Source organism: Trichogramma pretiosum, unplaced genomic scaffold, assembly GCF_000599845.2.
Source record: "Trichogramma pretiosum strain Unisexual culture from Peru unplaced genomic scaffold, Tpre_2.0 scaffold11, whole genome shotgun sequence".
NCBI classification, from domain to species: domain Eukaryota; kingdom Metazoa; phylum Arthropoda; class Insecta; order Hymenoptera; family Trichogrammatidae; genus Trichogramma; species Trichogramma pretiosum.
The window spans coordinates 1,111,867-1,129,095 of NW_019641702.1; the positions used below are offsets into that span (position 1 = coordinate 1,111,867).

The window sequence follows — 17,229 nt, forward strand, 5'->3', positions numbered from 1 at the left end:
TACAAATTCCCGCTAATTTTGAAGCATTTTAATTACTTTGAAAAATATTAATTATTATTGCCAATTTCTCATTAATAATTTTTCAAAAGATGAATATTAACAATAATTATTAATGATTTCTCAAAATCATCATCAAATTGTTTAAAACTCAGCAGGACTTTATGATGAAATGTTTTAAGTATAATCCAACGATATAGCATCATTGAAAATTTCATTTGACAGTTGAAAAATGCAAGTCATAACATTACTAAACTGTTAAAATTGATACTTACAATCATCAAATAGAAATTTAGTCTGTGGAAACTTTCTCGTAATTAATAATAATATTTCATAAACATCGAGTTCTTTAACTAGAAAATCATTTCTTGATTATTTAAGAATTTTAAGCATTCTTTTGGTACTCATACTAACAAAAAGAGAGAAATGAAGCATTGCAAATATGATAATTTATTTTCGATGGTTTACTCACTTTTGTTTTAATATTTTATTATTTAATATCAATAATTTATACATATATAGACTTTAATGATTTTTACCTTATTAATACTATGTACAACAGGCATTTATTTTACTTAAAACAATATCAAATAAGGGATGATTGAGTTTTTTAATTGTCTAAAAATATTTTATTACATGATTACAGCGAATAAATTTCATCCAGAAATTCCGAAGCGAATCGAAATATATATAAACTATTTCGGAGTCGAATGCGCCAAATTGATTTATTTTTCGTACATAAATCAAATTTAAAAACTTATTCTAATAAATAAGCTGAAATAAATTATATAAATTTACAGTTTTGTTTCACTTGAATGAATCCAACTGACTGTTTGATACTATCGACTGTATTACGTGCTAAGATTCAGAAAGTATATCCTCCAAAGTTTTATCGTCATGATGCAAAGGTGAATGACCTAACGTTGGATCACTTTCCAACAATTCGCGCAATTCTGATTCTAAATCATTAACACCAGAATTTTCTGCAGAGTTTAAAAGTGATGCATTTTGATTTTGTCCTAATACCATTTGCATAGGTATTTGTGCCTGCCTGACGTTACCCAGGTCTAGAGACATTTGCATGGGTAAAATATTATTCCCTTGATTCGTAGCCTCTTGCAATATAGAGTTTTCAGTTACAATAGATGGATTATGTGTAATTGGTTCGACATCCATTGGTTCAGGCCCACCAATCGGCGCAATACCCATAGCTTTTCTTAATCCATCAATAGGAGCAATTGCAGATGGTGGCAATTTTTTAGCAATGTCGGTCAAGTTTTCAGTAATTTTTTCTGCCAATGAAGTTTCTGATTCAGAGGCTTTTTGAATGTTTGCGTAATGTGACGGAAGCGGCGCCGAAAGACGGTTGTGCTGCGTTGTTCGAAGATCATTCAGTAAATTTGATGTGGTGTCAAGTCGATTTTGTAGTAGTCCACATTCTTCTTCAGTTTTCAATTCCTCTCCTACAAGAAAATTATATCAAATATATAAGTAAATTTTTACAATTTTGAATCATACAAAATTCTATACTTATCTAAATCTACATACCCAAATTCTCCAAGAAGTTAGTATCAATGCCAATATCTGATAATGTTTTTAGTTGGCCAACATCAATTTGAACCTTATTAATTGGTGGAATGTTTCTATTAATGTCTTGGACAGGTTTTTCCAGGAGATTTTTGATTTTTTCTTCCTCCTCTTTAAGTTTACGTCTTTCATCAAGGAATTTCTTAGTTTTTCTGTGGTCTCCAGTTGTAAAGATATCCAACATATCATCAACCATATTCAATGAAAAATCACAGTCTTTGGCAAAATCTAACATGGATTCAGCATACTGCACAGCAGTTTCATCACCATACGTTTTATAAACTAAATCGGATTCCTCTTTAGTCAAGTTAGCAAAAGTTGAATCATAGCTTGGAGCATGTGAACCAAATGCTCCATAATATAGTGGCTTTATTGGTTTGGATAAATTTCGTCTGTCTTCCCTATAACCTTGCAGAGAACCAGTTCCATGGTTTATCTTTCCAATAAGTTGACCTAATGATACAGGTCTCTGATTAGTGCCTGGAATAACACCATCTCCAGGAACGATAATTTGTAAACTTGTAGTTCCATCTTTTTTCTGACGTAAGAACCCCATTTTAGAGCCAGCACGTTTCATGCTTAATTTATCAGCAGCATTCTTAGCTGCACCTTGAGCTTGACTCAATATCTCCTCAGGAGATAAATCATCTGGTATAGCTTCAAATTTGGAAAGACTAGCTAATGTCATTTTTCGATGATTTTCCTTTCTCAACTCTGCAGCTTCTTCCATCTGTTCTTCTTGTTCTCTTTCTTTTTCAATTTGTTCTTCAGTAACTTGAGGCTGATCTTGAGCAATAACTTCTGTTCCTAATTCAAATCCAAGCTCTTCTGTAGTCAAGTCTTGCATATAAATCAATACTGATCTAAGAGGTTTTAACTTTTCTGGAGTAACCATTTTTAAACCAGTGTGCAATAATTTTTTAGCAGTTTTATAATAAATAGTATCTTGATGATTATAAGTCATTGCATTGTTACACATTGTTTTAAAATCACTAACAAAATCATTTAAACACTGATAATTATTATCATCTATCTTTTGTTTAATTGTACTGAAATCCATAGGATTTGTGATAATAGTTGAGTAACCAGGAGCAATATTATCTGTGACAGGCCAAGCAAAAAATTGCTGAGGATCACGTTTTTCCATAGATCTCAACAAATGTTCTAAAAGCCTCTGAAGTGGTGTCTTTTCAGCAATCTTCCTAAGAACACAAGTTCTGGGTTCTCTGTGAGGAGAAACATTACTTGATGTAGCATTTGCTCCTTTACCTTCAGTAACAGAAGGTGCAACTGGTCTTTGCTGGGAACCAAAAGCGTGTTTTTTAGGGGTTTCAGAAATAGCCTCATCACCATTGCATGTGTCTAATCCAGCTTCATCCCTTTTCCTCTTCTTATCCTTGTGATGATGTTTGTGCCGTTTATCCTTCTTCTTTTTCTTCTTTTTCATTTTCTTGTGACCCATATAATCATCAAACTCCTGCTCCCCTGGTTGCACTGAATAATTGTAACCCATTCTCTGTTGATAGTTTTGTGACAGCATGTTTGCTTGATCAGGCGTTTTTGACTCGATATATTCCTGAGTCTGAGTATTATTGCCTACTTTCAATACTAACTTGAGAACTTTTGGCTGGCCCTCTGCAGAGAAAGAACTGTCAGCTGTAACAACAACAAAAAGAACAAGCTTGTTAATACATATATATGCTAAATCATCGAGATTGTGTCAATAAAGTGGCACGCACACATCAATTGGCAGATATAACTATTGCTTTCAACAATAACGGTACCCTCCACAGGAGAGCGATATACACTCGAACGGAGCAAGCTTACAACATAACCTACAAAAGTCGAGACGATTTCGAATGCGGAGCGAAGGCGTCTTTTCGTCTAAATTTAGAATTCACAAAAGTCGCCTCGGAGAGAGCCTATCGCGGTAGCCGGTACTCCCTAAAACATACTTTAATAAGCCTGCCCGTGACCTACGCGGCCGACACATAAGCGAATTCGCGAAAAATTATGCATCTATGTATACGAGGAGCGAGAGATAAGATGGGAAGTATCGGAGGCGTCGCGTTATAGCGAAGATTGAAAGTATACCTGCTGTGCGCTGTATACTCTTATGCAAGTCCGAGAGTGTGGAGAGAGAAAGAGAGAGAGAGAGAGAGAGAGAGAGAGCCCTAAAATTGCAGGCGTTCAATGGTGTAAAAAAGATATAAGGAACAGGAAAGGAAGGAAGAGTATTGGACACGACTCGCGAAAGGGCTGGCAGGCGCATACGGGCAATTTTTCACGCGTATGCGCCTCTATCTATATGGATAAACTGACAGTAGTCGCAAGTCGGAGCGAGCGAAAAAAAACAACAACATTAGGAGCACCGAGAGAAGCGAGAGAAAAGAAACTGGTTTATGCATGGTTTACCTTCGAGATGTTCACGCTTGTGCCTCTTATGTCTCTTCGTCTCCATCATATTTGGGATATAATCGATATAGCGTAATATAGCCAGGAGTGAAAAAGATCAGCTGCTCTCGCGCGAACCTCGATCGAAATGTTATTGCGCGATCGTAACAATGCACTCACATATAAATATACTCATGTATATAAAATAAAGTCAAATCGCGAGGCACAGACGACACGACAGCCTAAGGCTATGTTTTATACAGAAAAGTTGCTGCTGTTGCTGCTACCAGCAGCTATAGAGCGATTCGCGAGCACTAACAAACACGAAGGCTCCGCACACACTCACTGCTGCTGCTGCTGCTGCTGCTCGTCAGTCAGTAATTACATTTGTACACAGTTGTAAAAGCGAAGTAATAAAAGTATTTTTATATGTGCACGCAATGAAACGTCACACAACACACACACGCGCGCGCGCAATTCTTGATTCGGACTCTTTTTTTTTCTTCTCGTCTGGCAGATTTCTAGCTCCGTCTCCGTTTTTTCACGTCGATCGTGCAGCAGTGGCTCGAGCGCGCACGCAGTCACCAAGTGTGTGTGTGTGCGTGCGTGCGTGCGCGACGAAACGAGACAGAGAGACGATAAACGACGTCAAGTGTATATTATGAATGTATATCTAATGCGCGCGTATATACGCGGCAGAGTGCATAGCACAGAGTCAACAGTGGCACGGAGCAGTGTGCAGAGCAGAGCAAAAGCACAGCGAACGCGCACTACACACGATCGACTCTACTTCCAAGCTATACGCTGCTGCTGCTGCGCGAATATAGTAGATACATATACGCGCCTGCTGCTCTCCTCGGGGCACTCGGAAGAACGGCTTATGCGCCAGTCACCGAATAGAAAAAGAGAGAGAGAGAGAGAGAGAGAGAGAGAGAGATGAAAAAGAGAAAGAACTGTCGACGAGTATCATGGCCTATATACATGCTGCCTGCTGCTCCGTTCCTTGGCTATATATGTCTACATGTACACGCTCGCACACACATTCGCACCCGCGATACATTCGCGATATGTACGCTCTCTATCTCGCTCTAGCACGCGCGAAACGACTGTGTGTACATGTAGTATACGTACATAACGTGACGGCCATCGTGTTTTGGGGCGATGTCAACGTCATATAGCAACAACTCGAAATCTTTGCCTTTAATACATGCATGCGCGCGACTGGCGTTTCAGACTGCGTGTATAATCATGCGACTGTGTGCGTGCGTAAGTGCGTGTACTGCTCCGTTCTTATACCATCTGTTATAAGCCCCCCTCCTCCTCCTACCATATACATTGCGTACGAATGTACTATATATATGCGTATGAAATGTATACATGTATGCTGCTGCAGAAGTGCCAGCAACAGCAGCAGCAGTGACGCGAGCATTCGACCGAGCGCAAAGCTGCATCTCTATAGAGAGAGAACGAAACGCGAGTACGGGAGTTTTTTAAATTTTCGTCGCGTTCTGCGTGTGTTTATAAAGTTTGACAGAGAGATACGCACGCAGGCGGGCACGCGCGCGCGTAAGCATTTATACGCTGTATATAGTGGAGTCTCGACTCTCGAATTTCGATACATTTTTTAAATGCCCGAGCGTGTTTCGGTGTAAACACGAGGATTTTGATGTATGCGTGATGATTCGCTCCTTTATATAAGTGCCTGCCGCTAGGAGGCGAGTAGAGAGCAGGATGCTCTGAATTTTTTTAATTCTTCTACTCGAGACTATGGGTGATTTTTGAAGCGTTAAAAAGTTTTCGTTGTCATACGTTTCGAAATGTAAAGTCAAGCTGAATAATTCGTGACCAGTCGATAGAAAAGTGCCATAAACTTGGACGTTTTGGCATTAACTTTTTTTTACGGTTTTCCGAACTAGAATAACAAATTACGTATCGATGATAACGTCGTAGCCAGCTCGTAAAGTACAAATTTTGAAGTTTTTTCTTTAAATGAATAAATTAATCTCACGTATTTATTTATCTTTATACGTATATTATTGCTATTTTTCATTTATCTTGGAGCAAACACGGAGAGTAAAAACAAACTCGTGAAATATTTCAGGCCTATTGTAGTACTAAGACTGTTGTCGAGCTACGTTTTTTTTATCCTCGTAAACTTTTGCGAGACTAATCTCAGACGTCACAAATGCGACATATTGAAAATGAAATGGTCTTTACATTTTTCGTGACTAAAATAAGTAATAGTCAAAAAACAGTTCAGATCAAGAAGATCAAAGGGCTTCGTCGATAAAGTATCGACTAATTAGTTTACGAGACACTCGATCGCTAAACAGACCTCAGACAATAATTAATGTACATGAGAGCCGCAAACGCCATTTAAAAAATACCAACTAGCTAGTGGCTTTTTGTGTGCATGTGTGTTTATTCGTGACTCTATTCTGCCACACAGTTTAGTACGTGTTCAACACACACACACACACACACACACACACACACCAGAATACCCATACAAACTCGGCTCAGTCTGCTTCACACACACGTCAAACATACACAGACGCAGCAGCCACCCACGCATAGCGTACCTGAAAGCTATAAAAGCTCCATGTATCCACCCTCTTGTATATCAATCTCGTCGAGGCGAGGACATCAAAGGATTTCTTCGTTTTGGTATCTCTTGCTCTTGCGATCGAATAATATCATACTTTCGGCGAGGTCGAGCTAAGGCGAAGAGTCGCGACGAGTGAAAAACTTTTCCCGACAGCCGACATTGCGAAAGATGGAGAGCAGCCGCCGCGGCGTTGTTGTATAGTGTATATGAGCGCAAAGCACACTGGGCTCTGCGAATCCACCTACGCTTTTGCGCGCAGCTGCCGGCGGCGGCTACTGCGATACGTGTATATATAGTTATGTATATAGTGCAGCCCGACGACGACGAGCCTAGTGGCAAAGAGGAAGAGACGTCGACGTCGCTTTTGTGCGCATACGCATTAGGCGCACTCTCCTCTTTGCCGAGAAGCTACGAAAATCGACCGCAGAAAATGCCGGCTTATGTTTGTCCGCTTCTCTGTATGGCTGCAAAACTACATTTACCCCGCGCGTCGGTATGAATATTCGCTAAAAAACTCTTTGCTTCGAGCACGAAAAACTAGCCGCAAGCTTGTTAAACTTTCGACTTCCTACTGTACGAGTACTGTGGTCTGTGACGCGTTCGCAGCACCTGTGCACCCGCATGCAGGTACAAAAGAAAATGTGTGCATTTACAGGGCTTACTACCGTCGATCTTGCCTCTAATATTTTTTTCTCCATCGCCACCTAAGAAATTTTCAAAAAACTTTGCTAAATACGATCGAACCGAAATTGCAACTCTCAAGAAGACCCAATAAAGCTCTCTATCTCGTTCAGTAGATTACAGTAACAGAAAACGTTCGACATTTTGTATGAAAAATTGCCTTATTTGCATAAACACTATCTCAGTTACATCGGCTGCTGCAGTTTGCATACATACATCGAACTTCAAATTAGCCGTATTGATCAATCGGTCTTGCAGGGTCACTTTTCGGTCGTGCGGTTGTGTGCACGCCGAGCAACTTCAGCCCTGCACAGGCTCGAGTCTACATAGAAGAAAAGCTCAGTCGAGTGTAAACCGTAAGTATTTGCAAAGGGGCGACACGGCCTCTCGATTCGTCGTTATCTGCTCGGAATTATCTCTCGATATACAGCTGCCGAGCGCAGTCGGCAGCGTCCACAGCTACGCTGTACAATACTTGCTCCTTCGTTCGACTGCATTGATAGTATGTTATCGTTGATTTGATTTAAAAAATCCATGTGTTTCCGGGATTACAGGAAACAACGAATTCCGATACACGAACCCAAGTCAGTTTTTTTTTCTTCCGTTGCGTTCTGTGTTTTCTCGAGTTCTTGTAGGTGAAGCCTGCAGCTGTATCGAACTTCAATGTATAGGCGCGCGATATCCTACCCGAGATCCGAAGATAATTTTTCAGTAAAAAACAAAGACTCCGTTTCCGAAATGAAAAAAGGCTCTTGTTTACCAAGCCGAATGAATTACACCGTTCTCAAAAGTTAGCCCAATGATGGACTCGATGCAGCCGACACTCGTCAGCGTGGATAATTACACTGCGGCTAACATTCCAATCTATCGTCGAGTCGTTTGAAACAAAGAGCCATCGCTCGAGCAAAGGGCACCAAAACCCAAGCAGACATCAAAATGCCTATGCCTACAAACTGACACGGCGAGCGTCACACGGCTTCCTAAGTCGAAAATTTTAAAAGAACTCGCTTGTCACTTGGTCGTAAAAAAAAGAGGAGCAACGAAAATAATACACAAGCGACTAACCTGTTCTCGTGTACGAGGCAACGTTGTTATGTATAGTAGCGTCCTTTATTCCCTCACGTCGGAGACTGAAAATGAGCGGACAGAGAGAAACTACGAGGCAGCCAAGGGCGATGACTCAGAGAGAGAGAGAGCGAGAGAGAGAGAGAAAGAGCGACCGAGATACGGAGTGCGTATGTGTGTGTGCGTGTGTGTTTGTGTGCGTACAAGTCTACCTCGTATCGGCGCGCGAATGTGTGCGTGCAGCATAGCAGCGCGAAGGGCCGCGCCACTATACACCACTCACAAGCCGCAGCAACACATTGAAGGCCGCGCGCTCGAGCCAGAGCCTCGGTTAACATACACACACTATACCTATATATACTTGACTATACATACATAACCGGCGGTAAAAAGGGGTGATCAGCTGGTTCTTTTCCGAGGCTCGTTGATACACATATAGGTATGTATCATACACAATGCATAAAATTGCGCGCGATGCAATTTCTTCGCGAGACCAAGCAGTTTGGCGTTGCGAAATTAACTTTTTTAAGTTCCAATTCCTTTCTTTCAAAATTGTCAACGGAAGTCATTTTATTTTTCAAGGGTTGAAGATGGATAAATGTCTACAGCGTTACTCGGTTCGAGGCACTGTCGTTGAGAATGAACTTCTCGAACCAAGGTGAGTAAATTAATAACGAAAAAAGAAGAATAACGCAAAATCTTACCATTGGCAACTGACGGACAGTTTGAATTCGAGTTCGATTCGCTCCACACTTTGCACTTCTTCTGCGTGCCACTCTCGATAAGAAACGTTCGTTTTTTTTTCTCTCTCTTCCTTACAAACTTTCGTGGAGATTTTTCAACTGTCGCGCGCACTTACACGAACGAATCGAGAAAAGTGAAAGGTATATTTCGAGTCCAGCAGTAACAGCAGCGAGCGAGACGCGGACGCGACCCTATTCGTTTCAAAGTCTCACATTCACTGACGTCTGTTCGGAGCCGGCCAAGAGATGGAAAATTAAATTACGACTGGTGTATAGTATATATTGCGTGTCGGCAGACGAACACACGGCGGACGGCGCATAAAGTGGATGGATCATGGATACCTATGAGAGCCATGCCGCGCGCATTTTAGAGTCGCAGGCAGCGGCCATCCACGTTTTGACGACGAAGTAGTAGGGACGAAGGTAGGGAGAGACAAAAAGCAAGGTATATATCGGAGACGAATCGAGACCGGCTGTATTTTCTCTGGCCAATGTCATGCGAGTATTACGAGTGCCCGAGTCGTTTTATGTATGTGTGTGGGTATGCACGAGTGTTGTCGAGTATATTATGCGTTACATCGCCGTGTTTTTGCTACAACAAAGGAAAGCCTTCAGTTTTTTTGGATCACACACATTACCACATACAGCAAGAGAGAGAGAGAGAGAGAGAGAGAGAGAAGGAGCAAAATTTATGGACATTTTTTTTTCAGGCTCTTGTCACTTTTGCTTTCATATTCATATTCGTCATTGTCTGTATACCGTGGTGACATCGTGGATACGTTGTATACATTCACATCAACGTACACAACGTAGTCGTATTGATTCGATATTGGAGAATTCGAATTGAGAGGAATTTTGCGTCGCTTTCGAAAAAAAAAGTTTGAAAGCAATACTCCTCTTGCATTTTTATCGCGAGTCGAGGAATTATTCATCGATATCGTATGAAAAAGAACAAGAATTTCGAACGAACCTTTCGAAAAAAATTCTTTCGAGCTCCGAAATGATGGTTTATTTGCAACGGATTATACATACGACCAAAAATAACAAACACTCGCATGTTTATAATAAATTTTGACGTTCTTTTTGCAGTAAAATACTCATGTTAAAATTTCGATCTTTCAACAGCGAGATGCAGATACAAAAGCTCGTAATATTCGAAAAATGTCGGGTGGTAACTTGCCACCGGCGGCAGTCACGATGTCCGTCAGCTAGCGCCACCAACAGCGGCCACCATAAGCATTTTTCTCGGTGTCCTACTTTTCCAGCCGAGCTTTCGGGCGACGATCATCGGAATGGCAGCAGCCTAGGCCTCTTCAAGCAGTGGCGCTTACCCTCGAAGCTCCGTACTCGGGCGCCATCTGTATCGAGCTATCGACAATCGCTTTTTGCTTCCCGACATCGGGTCACGAGCTCCACTCCGATCGACATTCGCTGGTGAGTAAATCAAGCGAGCAAAAAAGAAAAAAAATACACTATATAACCACGAGCGGGCACTGATTCAACCATGTAAAATCTAGATGAATTCCCGCGCTCCGATATCGTTCTTCTATTTTTTTATTTTTTCTAAAGCACATTCGAACGTGGAATCCTCGGGCAGATGTACTGCTTGCGATAAAATTAGAGATCGCGAGATAGTGCCTCGCACGATCGAGTCCTCAGATACAACGCTATATATTGGCTCGCGACCTTCGCTGAGTAACCCGATACACCCGCTGAATCGACGTTTCTATTGCTGTGTTTTTTTTGTTTTGTTTTCGTTCATACATATACGAGCTTTGTAGCAGGAAACGCTCGCGCGAAGCTCTGAAATTCTTAATTGTTCCGTCGGCGTAGTTCATTAACGGTACGAGTGTGTATGTACGTACGTTGGCAACTGGCAAAAACTCGAGCTCGCTCGCGGCGCGCATCAATTTAATCAAGTTTTTGCTCGAAATAGCAGCAGTTGCAGCAGCAGCTCACCGCGTGCTGCTCGCGTACGAGTGGCCGCAGAGCGATAACGCGAGCTTTTTATTCGAAGAATCAGCGGTATTTCCTGATATTATTGAGCCACTCGCGCATAACCATAAGTACATGTTTCCAGTCGGCGAATGAACAATTCAATAAGCTTCGAACTCGGACGTTAGCTTCGAAATTTTCCCTTGTTTCTATAATGAATCAATCGTCGAAGCTCACGCATCGATAGGTGTGTAATACTTTAAGTCAGTTCGCGCGCTCCAATTTATACGTATTGTCTCACTCTGCGTCCGAGCTATATAGGCATATCAAGTGCTCCGCGAGGCTGAGAGCAGAAAGTTACACATAATAGAGCTGCTGCTGCTGCTGCACACGCGGGCAGGAACGAAGCCTTACGCGATCGAAATTCAACTTGTAATGCTTCCGATGAGGGACTTTACTTTTCGTCGCTATCGAATGTTATCGAAGCGCGGCTGCGAGCAAACGAGAGAGAGGCACACGAGCTATAAGCGCGCGGGGGGCAGCGCGGCTACAACGAGCAACAATGACACTCGTACTACATCCGATAGTCGATTTCAGTCGTATCTCGGAAAATCATTGACGAGCTATTTTCTCGGTTAACGTGTCAGAGCGCGGCTTTTCTCGCGTGCTCTCGTGTGCTCGCGAGCTCGCGCCCTCCCCCCGCAACGACGTCGACGACACCGACGCACCGATAAATATTTTTATTCCTTTTCTCGCGGGCTAAAAAAGAAATACATACACAGAAGGAGTGAAAGCTTATCCGATCTGTCATCGCGTCACGATTTGGTCGCTCTCGTCGGGAAGTCTGCTCACGCACGACGATACAAATAGCAAATGCTCCACAAGCTACCGTACTCGGGTAAATATAAAAATGTTATATTTATATGTATTATATATATTTGAACCTACACGTATGTATCACCCTCCTGGCGATCAGTCACATGACGCGAACGATACGTGTATGTGCTTTTAGTACTTGCTACGAGCGAGCTTTTGCGTGAGCGTTTGCTACTTATATATACGTGTACAAGTTTAGCGTGACCATGCAAGAGAGAGAGGGAGATTGTCCATCAACGCGCGTGAACACGCACACACACCCTCCGCGAAACTATTTTAACACATGAATAGATCCATGCGAAAGGGTTAAATGTGTGTACGTGCATACTTGCATGCGCGTGGATACGAGCCACAGCTGACTCGAGCTGTATATAGCACAGCTGCATATCGATATACAAGTCCGCTGCCGAGCCACACGCATCTGCACGTATTATACCTAGCTGAGGAAAGCAGCCGCATACATATATACATATATATCTTACAATACGTATTTCCAGCTGTAATAAATCCATCCGCGGATCGGTATAGCTATAGGTATATAATACGGCTACGAGAGGCAGGCATGATATACGTATACACACACACACAGTACAGTGTACGCCGAATGGCGTAATAGCTCGGCGCAACAACGCATACGAGCCGCGCCGCGAGTTCGCATAATAATTACTACCATGCCCGAGTAATTTGCATCGGCAGCGATCTCTACACGTGCATACGATACGCACACGCGCAGATAGAAATACGCATACGCGCGCATGCCCGTATGTATGCGTACATGCATGTGTTACGGTATAATGCAGAATGCGAGCTGGCGCGCGCGATAATCTAATGTTTCATTTTCCGACGTTTAGACGCGCGAGCCTATGTAGCGAGCGAGCGAGACCTGCTCCTCCGCTGCCGCAAGTGAAAGTTCAAGAGCGCGCGAAGCAGCAGAAGAAGAAGAAAAAAGCGCACCGAGTAATATATAGCTTAACTAAGCAGCTTTTGTTTATGCACTCCACGCGTGCCGCTGCTGCTATTCGCGCGTATTGTGCACATTGCGCGGAGCCGCAGCTTGTGTTGCTGTTAAAAAAAAAAAAGAATCTACACACGCGAGTGTTGGTGCGCGCGGGATATTTTTGCTTCGACGAGCAGTTTTAACAGTGTGCAGCACGTTCAACGCGCTCGAGTTGGACTCGAGTATTATATGCAAGCGAGAGAGATTATTTCGCATTGTAGCAGCAGCAGCAACAGAGCTCACTCTTTACTGCACAGTCGATCGAGTTCTGCAGTACAACGCGGCGTCGTTATATCATTGCTCTCGGCTCTTTACCTCGTGTTACAAAAGAAAGTGTGAATGTATAAAATAATAGATGAGCCGATCGCGAGGGCGCTTGAATAAAAAAAATATATATATAACTCGTACGTCACACATCTTCAGTTGCGGAAAGAGCCCACACACACTCATGGGATAACGATGAATCAATTGCGCTGAGCTGCAGGGAAAATAAGTACGCGTATACCTACCTGCGTGTGGCCTGGAACATATATCTACATCGTATCGCGAGCTAGCTCTGTGCAACGTGAATTGTTATAATATACGTATATATATAAAGTACTGGCTATAGGCGGCTCGCGAGCGACGGCGGCGCGTCACGGTTTACTTCGTTGCTGCCTACGCCGCCAGCCAGCCTGCCGATCGATAATTCGACTACGAAGACTAATGCATCGTGCGTGTGTGTATGTGTACTAAGCACACTGACATACACATACAGACAAAACAGAGACTCTTTAGTCCAGGCATAGACTATAGCAACCGAGCGATTGCGTGCGTGTACGTGCATATAAACAATCCAGTGCTCCCACGTGTGCGCCTGCACGAGCGATCGCGAAAAACTCCTAGTCTAATAACATTAGAATATTACATCGCCGAAAAAAAGGAAGGCGACTGCTAGGGGAAACAGCCTCGAACGTAACAGTAGTTTGGGGATAGAAGCAGCAGCAGCAGCAGCAGCAGAATCGTGTATCGGCAGCACAAGTTCAAGATCATCCAGGCGACCGGCGCTCGTGTCTACTGCTGCTGCTACTGAACGAACTGTCATTCGGAGCGCGTGCCTGTGTGCGGTTTCCGATTTATATTTGTGCTCTGTGTACGTGTTTGTGTGCCTTCCTCTCTTTCTTACGCGCGTATATATATATAATATATATACTCTGTCAGCGCAAAGAGGCGAAAAGAAAGAGAATCGCGACTATTTCTGAAGTTTCGATATATGTATGTAATGTGCGTGCTTCGCATGGTATAGAGTACGCGCAGTGGTGTTAGTTGGTATATACACGCAGACTACTGTGTCGTCGTCAGGAGGGGGAGCGAAACTGCCAGAAAGAGAAGGAAGAATCGCTGTATGCCCCTCTGTTCGTGTGGACTGTGTCGTGTGTGTGAGTAAATGTGCGTGTGTCTAAATGGGTATATAGTTACTACGGACATATTATAGGCGCGCTGCAGCTCGCCGCGAGCTCGAGCCGACGACGCCGCGACTCCGAAAGAGCTGACCAATATGTATATAGTTAGATACCGCATTATATACCATACACGCGTTTCGCGATATACGCAGTGTTAGATACGCACGTCTAGAGTCCGCGTGTGCGTCTGCTACTGCTACTGTCGCTTTCGGCCGACTGTATAGATTCGCGTACCGGTGCTCCGAAGTGTACGATATATACACAGCACCGATATACACGTATATAAAAGCCAAATCTAACGTCGAGCAAAGTCGAGTTGCGTGCGACTGTCTGTCCGTCTGTCAGTTTGGATCCCCCGCACACGAGTTATAAACGAGAAAATATCGTACACACAACAGTCTAGCCGAGCAGTTCGCAGCGATATCATATGTATACATTTATGTGTCGCGTACGAAGCGCGTTTTTCGGCTACTGTATAGTTAAGCGGGCGGATGGAGTGCTCACACTATTGCCGTTGCTGCAGCGTCGATAATGGCAAAGCGTAAACGAATAATTATACGATTTCCGACAAGTTCAAGTGAAGGAAAGAAATTTTTTGACGCGTCCCGATTGTCCAGTGTATGTACTCTTGCCTTTTTGCGTCGCGAGTGAGCACAGTGCGAGACGTGTCTGATATATATACGCGCAGAGAGAGAGAGAGAGAGAGAGAGAAAGCGAAAGAGATAAAGGATTGTTGTGCGATAAGTTCATCGTTGTTTAAAAAAAAAAAAAACTATCATGCCGGAACGATTCAAAGTTACCCTGTCGACTAATGCAAATAATCAGTATCAGCTGGTGAGACATCAGCAGGAGCCAGCAACAGCTCCCAATGGTGGTGGTGAGTGTCAAGTCAAATTGTTAGATATTAACATTTACTCTGCGCTTGCAGATAAACACGTGCTTGCGTGCGAATCGCCTGTGAATATATGTAAGATACTCCGCGTGTACGAGTGCGTGACGTTTTCGATGATTCGACGCGAAACGCCCGGTTTATTTTTAAAATATATACACGCGGGTTTAATTGCGCGTTGTAGACGTATACAAAAAAAAAGAGAAGCAACGAGTTTTTTCTCTCGATATTGGTTCGATATTTCTTGACCATGTCCTTCTTTGTTGCCAAAAGTTTGCCTATTAATACATCGATACAGGAACGAACTCGAGCGCAAAAAAGGTTACTCGATCTTTTTTTTTTTCAAAAATATATATGAACTCTCACGTTTGTTTATCCTTTTCGAGTTCGTTAATCCGCTAAAAATACGAAGAGTACCGAGTCTTGCCGATATATAGTAGTCCACTCATATATCCGCGCTCGCACACAACACACGAGAGCGTATATATAACTCCGTGTGTACGTGAATGCTATTGCTCGCTGTATATATATAACACATACATATTCTGCACAACCGTAAAGTTTTCATCGACGTACGTGTATATATGTGCGCCTGGCCGAAAAGTCACGGCCCGGCAAACTGTTGTTGATTTTATAACCATCCAAGTCCCTCACGATGTATATATGAATCCATATAGCCATATTATACTTTTCGCTCTCTCTCCCTCATCCTATACCATTTCGTGCTTTAATCTTTCGCGCTTCGGAGTCTCGTTTTTATAGCTAATAATTCGAGCGGAATGTATATTATATTCTTCGCCTGCATTTTTGCCTGGGCACGTGCATCTCGCGTTGTTTCTGCTTCGAAATTTTCGCCAAAAAAAAAATTGGAAAAAATAAAAATAAAAACGAATGCACTGCGCGAAACGTAGGGCACGATTCAGCTCGGTAATAAGAAAGTGGAACGCGAGCTTTCGCGCGTTATGTTATACTCGCGGTATGCACGGTAGTATAGAAAAGAACCTCTTTTTTCAGCGCTCGACCCCAGGGGCGGATTTGGGTATAGGCCGAGTAGGCCACGGCCTAGAGCGGCAAATTTTTGGGGCGGCAAATTTTTAGGGCGGCAAATTTAGAAGCGACTAAAAAGTTTAGATTTATTTAACGAGAAATAATTAATTTATTGTGTTAATTATAATGCAGAAGACACTGTCTTACAGAAAGGTTCACATACATATATATCTATACACATTCAGATTTTCGATACGTATAAATATATATATAACACAACAAAAGTTCCAAAATATGATATGCTTAATGTTTACATTTTGCTCACTCGTTTCGATACAGTGACACGTTTGAACACTAGTCAGTGTGCAGCGACTTTTGAAGCAGCACGGATCTCTAATAAATAAGCTATTCTTGTGCAGAATTGGCGTCAAAATAATTTTTATTATTATAGTGGGATATTACTTATAACATTTATAAAATGAGTATCAGAAAAAAATCGAGTGGATGTGAATATGGAAAAATAGCTGCAAGAAAAGAAGAGAAGTATAAAGAAATAATCGCTAAAACACCGAAAATAGACAAACTGTTTAAAACTAACACTCACAAGAACGATAATAACGAAGATGATTCTAACAATGGTGCCAGCAGTATGTTGCAGTGTAAAAATATTTGTGACGAAGCAATGCAGATAGAAGAAATTCGATCAATTGACGACACAGACAAGGTGCTGCACGATCAGCATATAATTCGTGAACCATGTGATTCAGTCAGTGTAAGTAGTGATCCGGTTCTGTGGGTAATAAATGACGCAACCATAGATCATATCGTGACAAATGGTTTTACTCAAAATATGAATAGTGATTTTAAAAAAAGTAAGCGCGAGTATGCAACAGGGCCACGTTATTTTTCGAAAGCTGATTTCGAAACAACTCTACCCAACGGCGAAAATGTGCATCGTAAGTGGCTAATATACTCAGAAAGTACTGGGAAAGTATTTTGTGGGCCGTGTGTGCTGTTTGATAGAACAT

The 17,229-nt window shown here is 42.4% G+C and overlaps 2 protein-coding genes across 9 annotated transcripts in view; one reads left to right on the forward strand and one right to left on the reverse strand.

Annotated features, from left to right (window-relative positions):
- Positions 1 to 503: 503 nt before the first annotated feature.
- Positions 504 to 9,141, reverse strand: LOC106653834 (bromodomain-containing protein 7). Of its 5 annotated transcripts, none has more exons than XM_014373422.2 (3): positions 9,037 to 9,141; positions 1,546 to 3,240; positions 504 to 1,460 (listed from the first exon to the last, which is right to left on the reverse strand). In XM_014373422.2, the coding sequence occupies exons 2-3, from the start codon at positions 3,122 to 3,124 to the stop codon at positions 856 to 858; spliced, it is 2,184 nt and encodes a 727-aa protein (XP_014228908.1). In that variant the 5' UTR covers positions 3,125 to 3,240; positions 9,037 to 9,141; the 3' UTR covers positions 504 to 855. The 5 variants fall into 5 exon arrangements, with proteins under 5 accessions (XP_014228908.1, XP_014228909.1, XP_014228906.1 ...); XM_014373423.2 differs by lacking the exon at positions 9,037 to 9,141 and adding an exon at positions 8,333 to 8,430; XM_014373420.2 differs by lacking the exon at positions 9,037 to 9,141 and adding an exon at positions 6,561 to 6,781.
- Positions 9,142 to 11,642: 2,501 nt separating this feature from the next.
- The window catches only part of LOC106653879 (solute carrier family 12 member 4), a 106,120-nt gene continuing 100,533 nt past the window's right edge, over positions 11,643 to 17,229 (forward strand). For 2 of the 4 annotated variants that reach the window (XM_014373489.2, XM_014373490.2), the window contains exon 1: positions 13,816 to 15,202. In XM_014373489.2, coding sequence (XP_014228975.1) covers positions 15,103 to 15,202 — 100 coding nt within the window. In that variant the 5' untranslated portion in view covers positions 13,816 to 15,102. Of the gene's footprint in view, positions 11,909 to 13,814; positions 15,203 to 17,229 lie in introns of those variants that run through there. The other 2 variants (XM_023462672.1, XM_014373486.2) reach the window with 2 other exon arrangements.

Coding starts and splice junctions, on each gene's coding strand:
- LOC106653834 (XM_014373418.2), bottom strand. CDS start 4,048: ATGATGGAGACGAAGAGACATAAGAGGCACAAGCGTGAACATCTCGAA. Junction 3,241..3,999: donor CAAGCGTGAACATCTCGAAG/GTAAACCATGCA, acceptor TTGTTGTTACAG/CTGACAGTTCTTTCTCTGCA. Junction 1,461..1,545: donor TAACTTCTTGGAGAATTTGG/GTATGTAGATTT, acceptor ATTTTCTTGTAG/GAGAGGAATTGAAAACTGAA.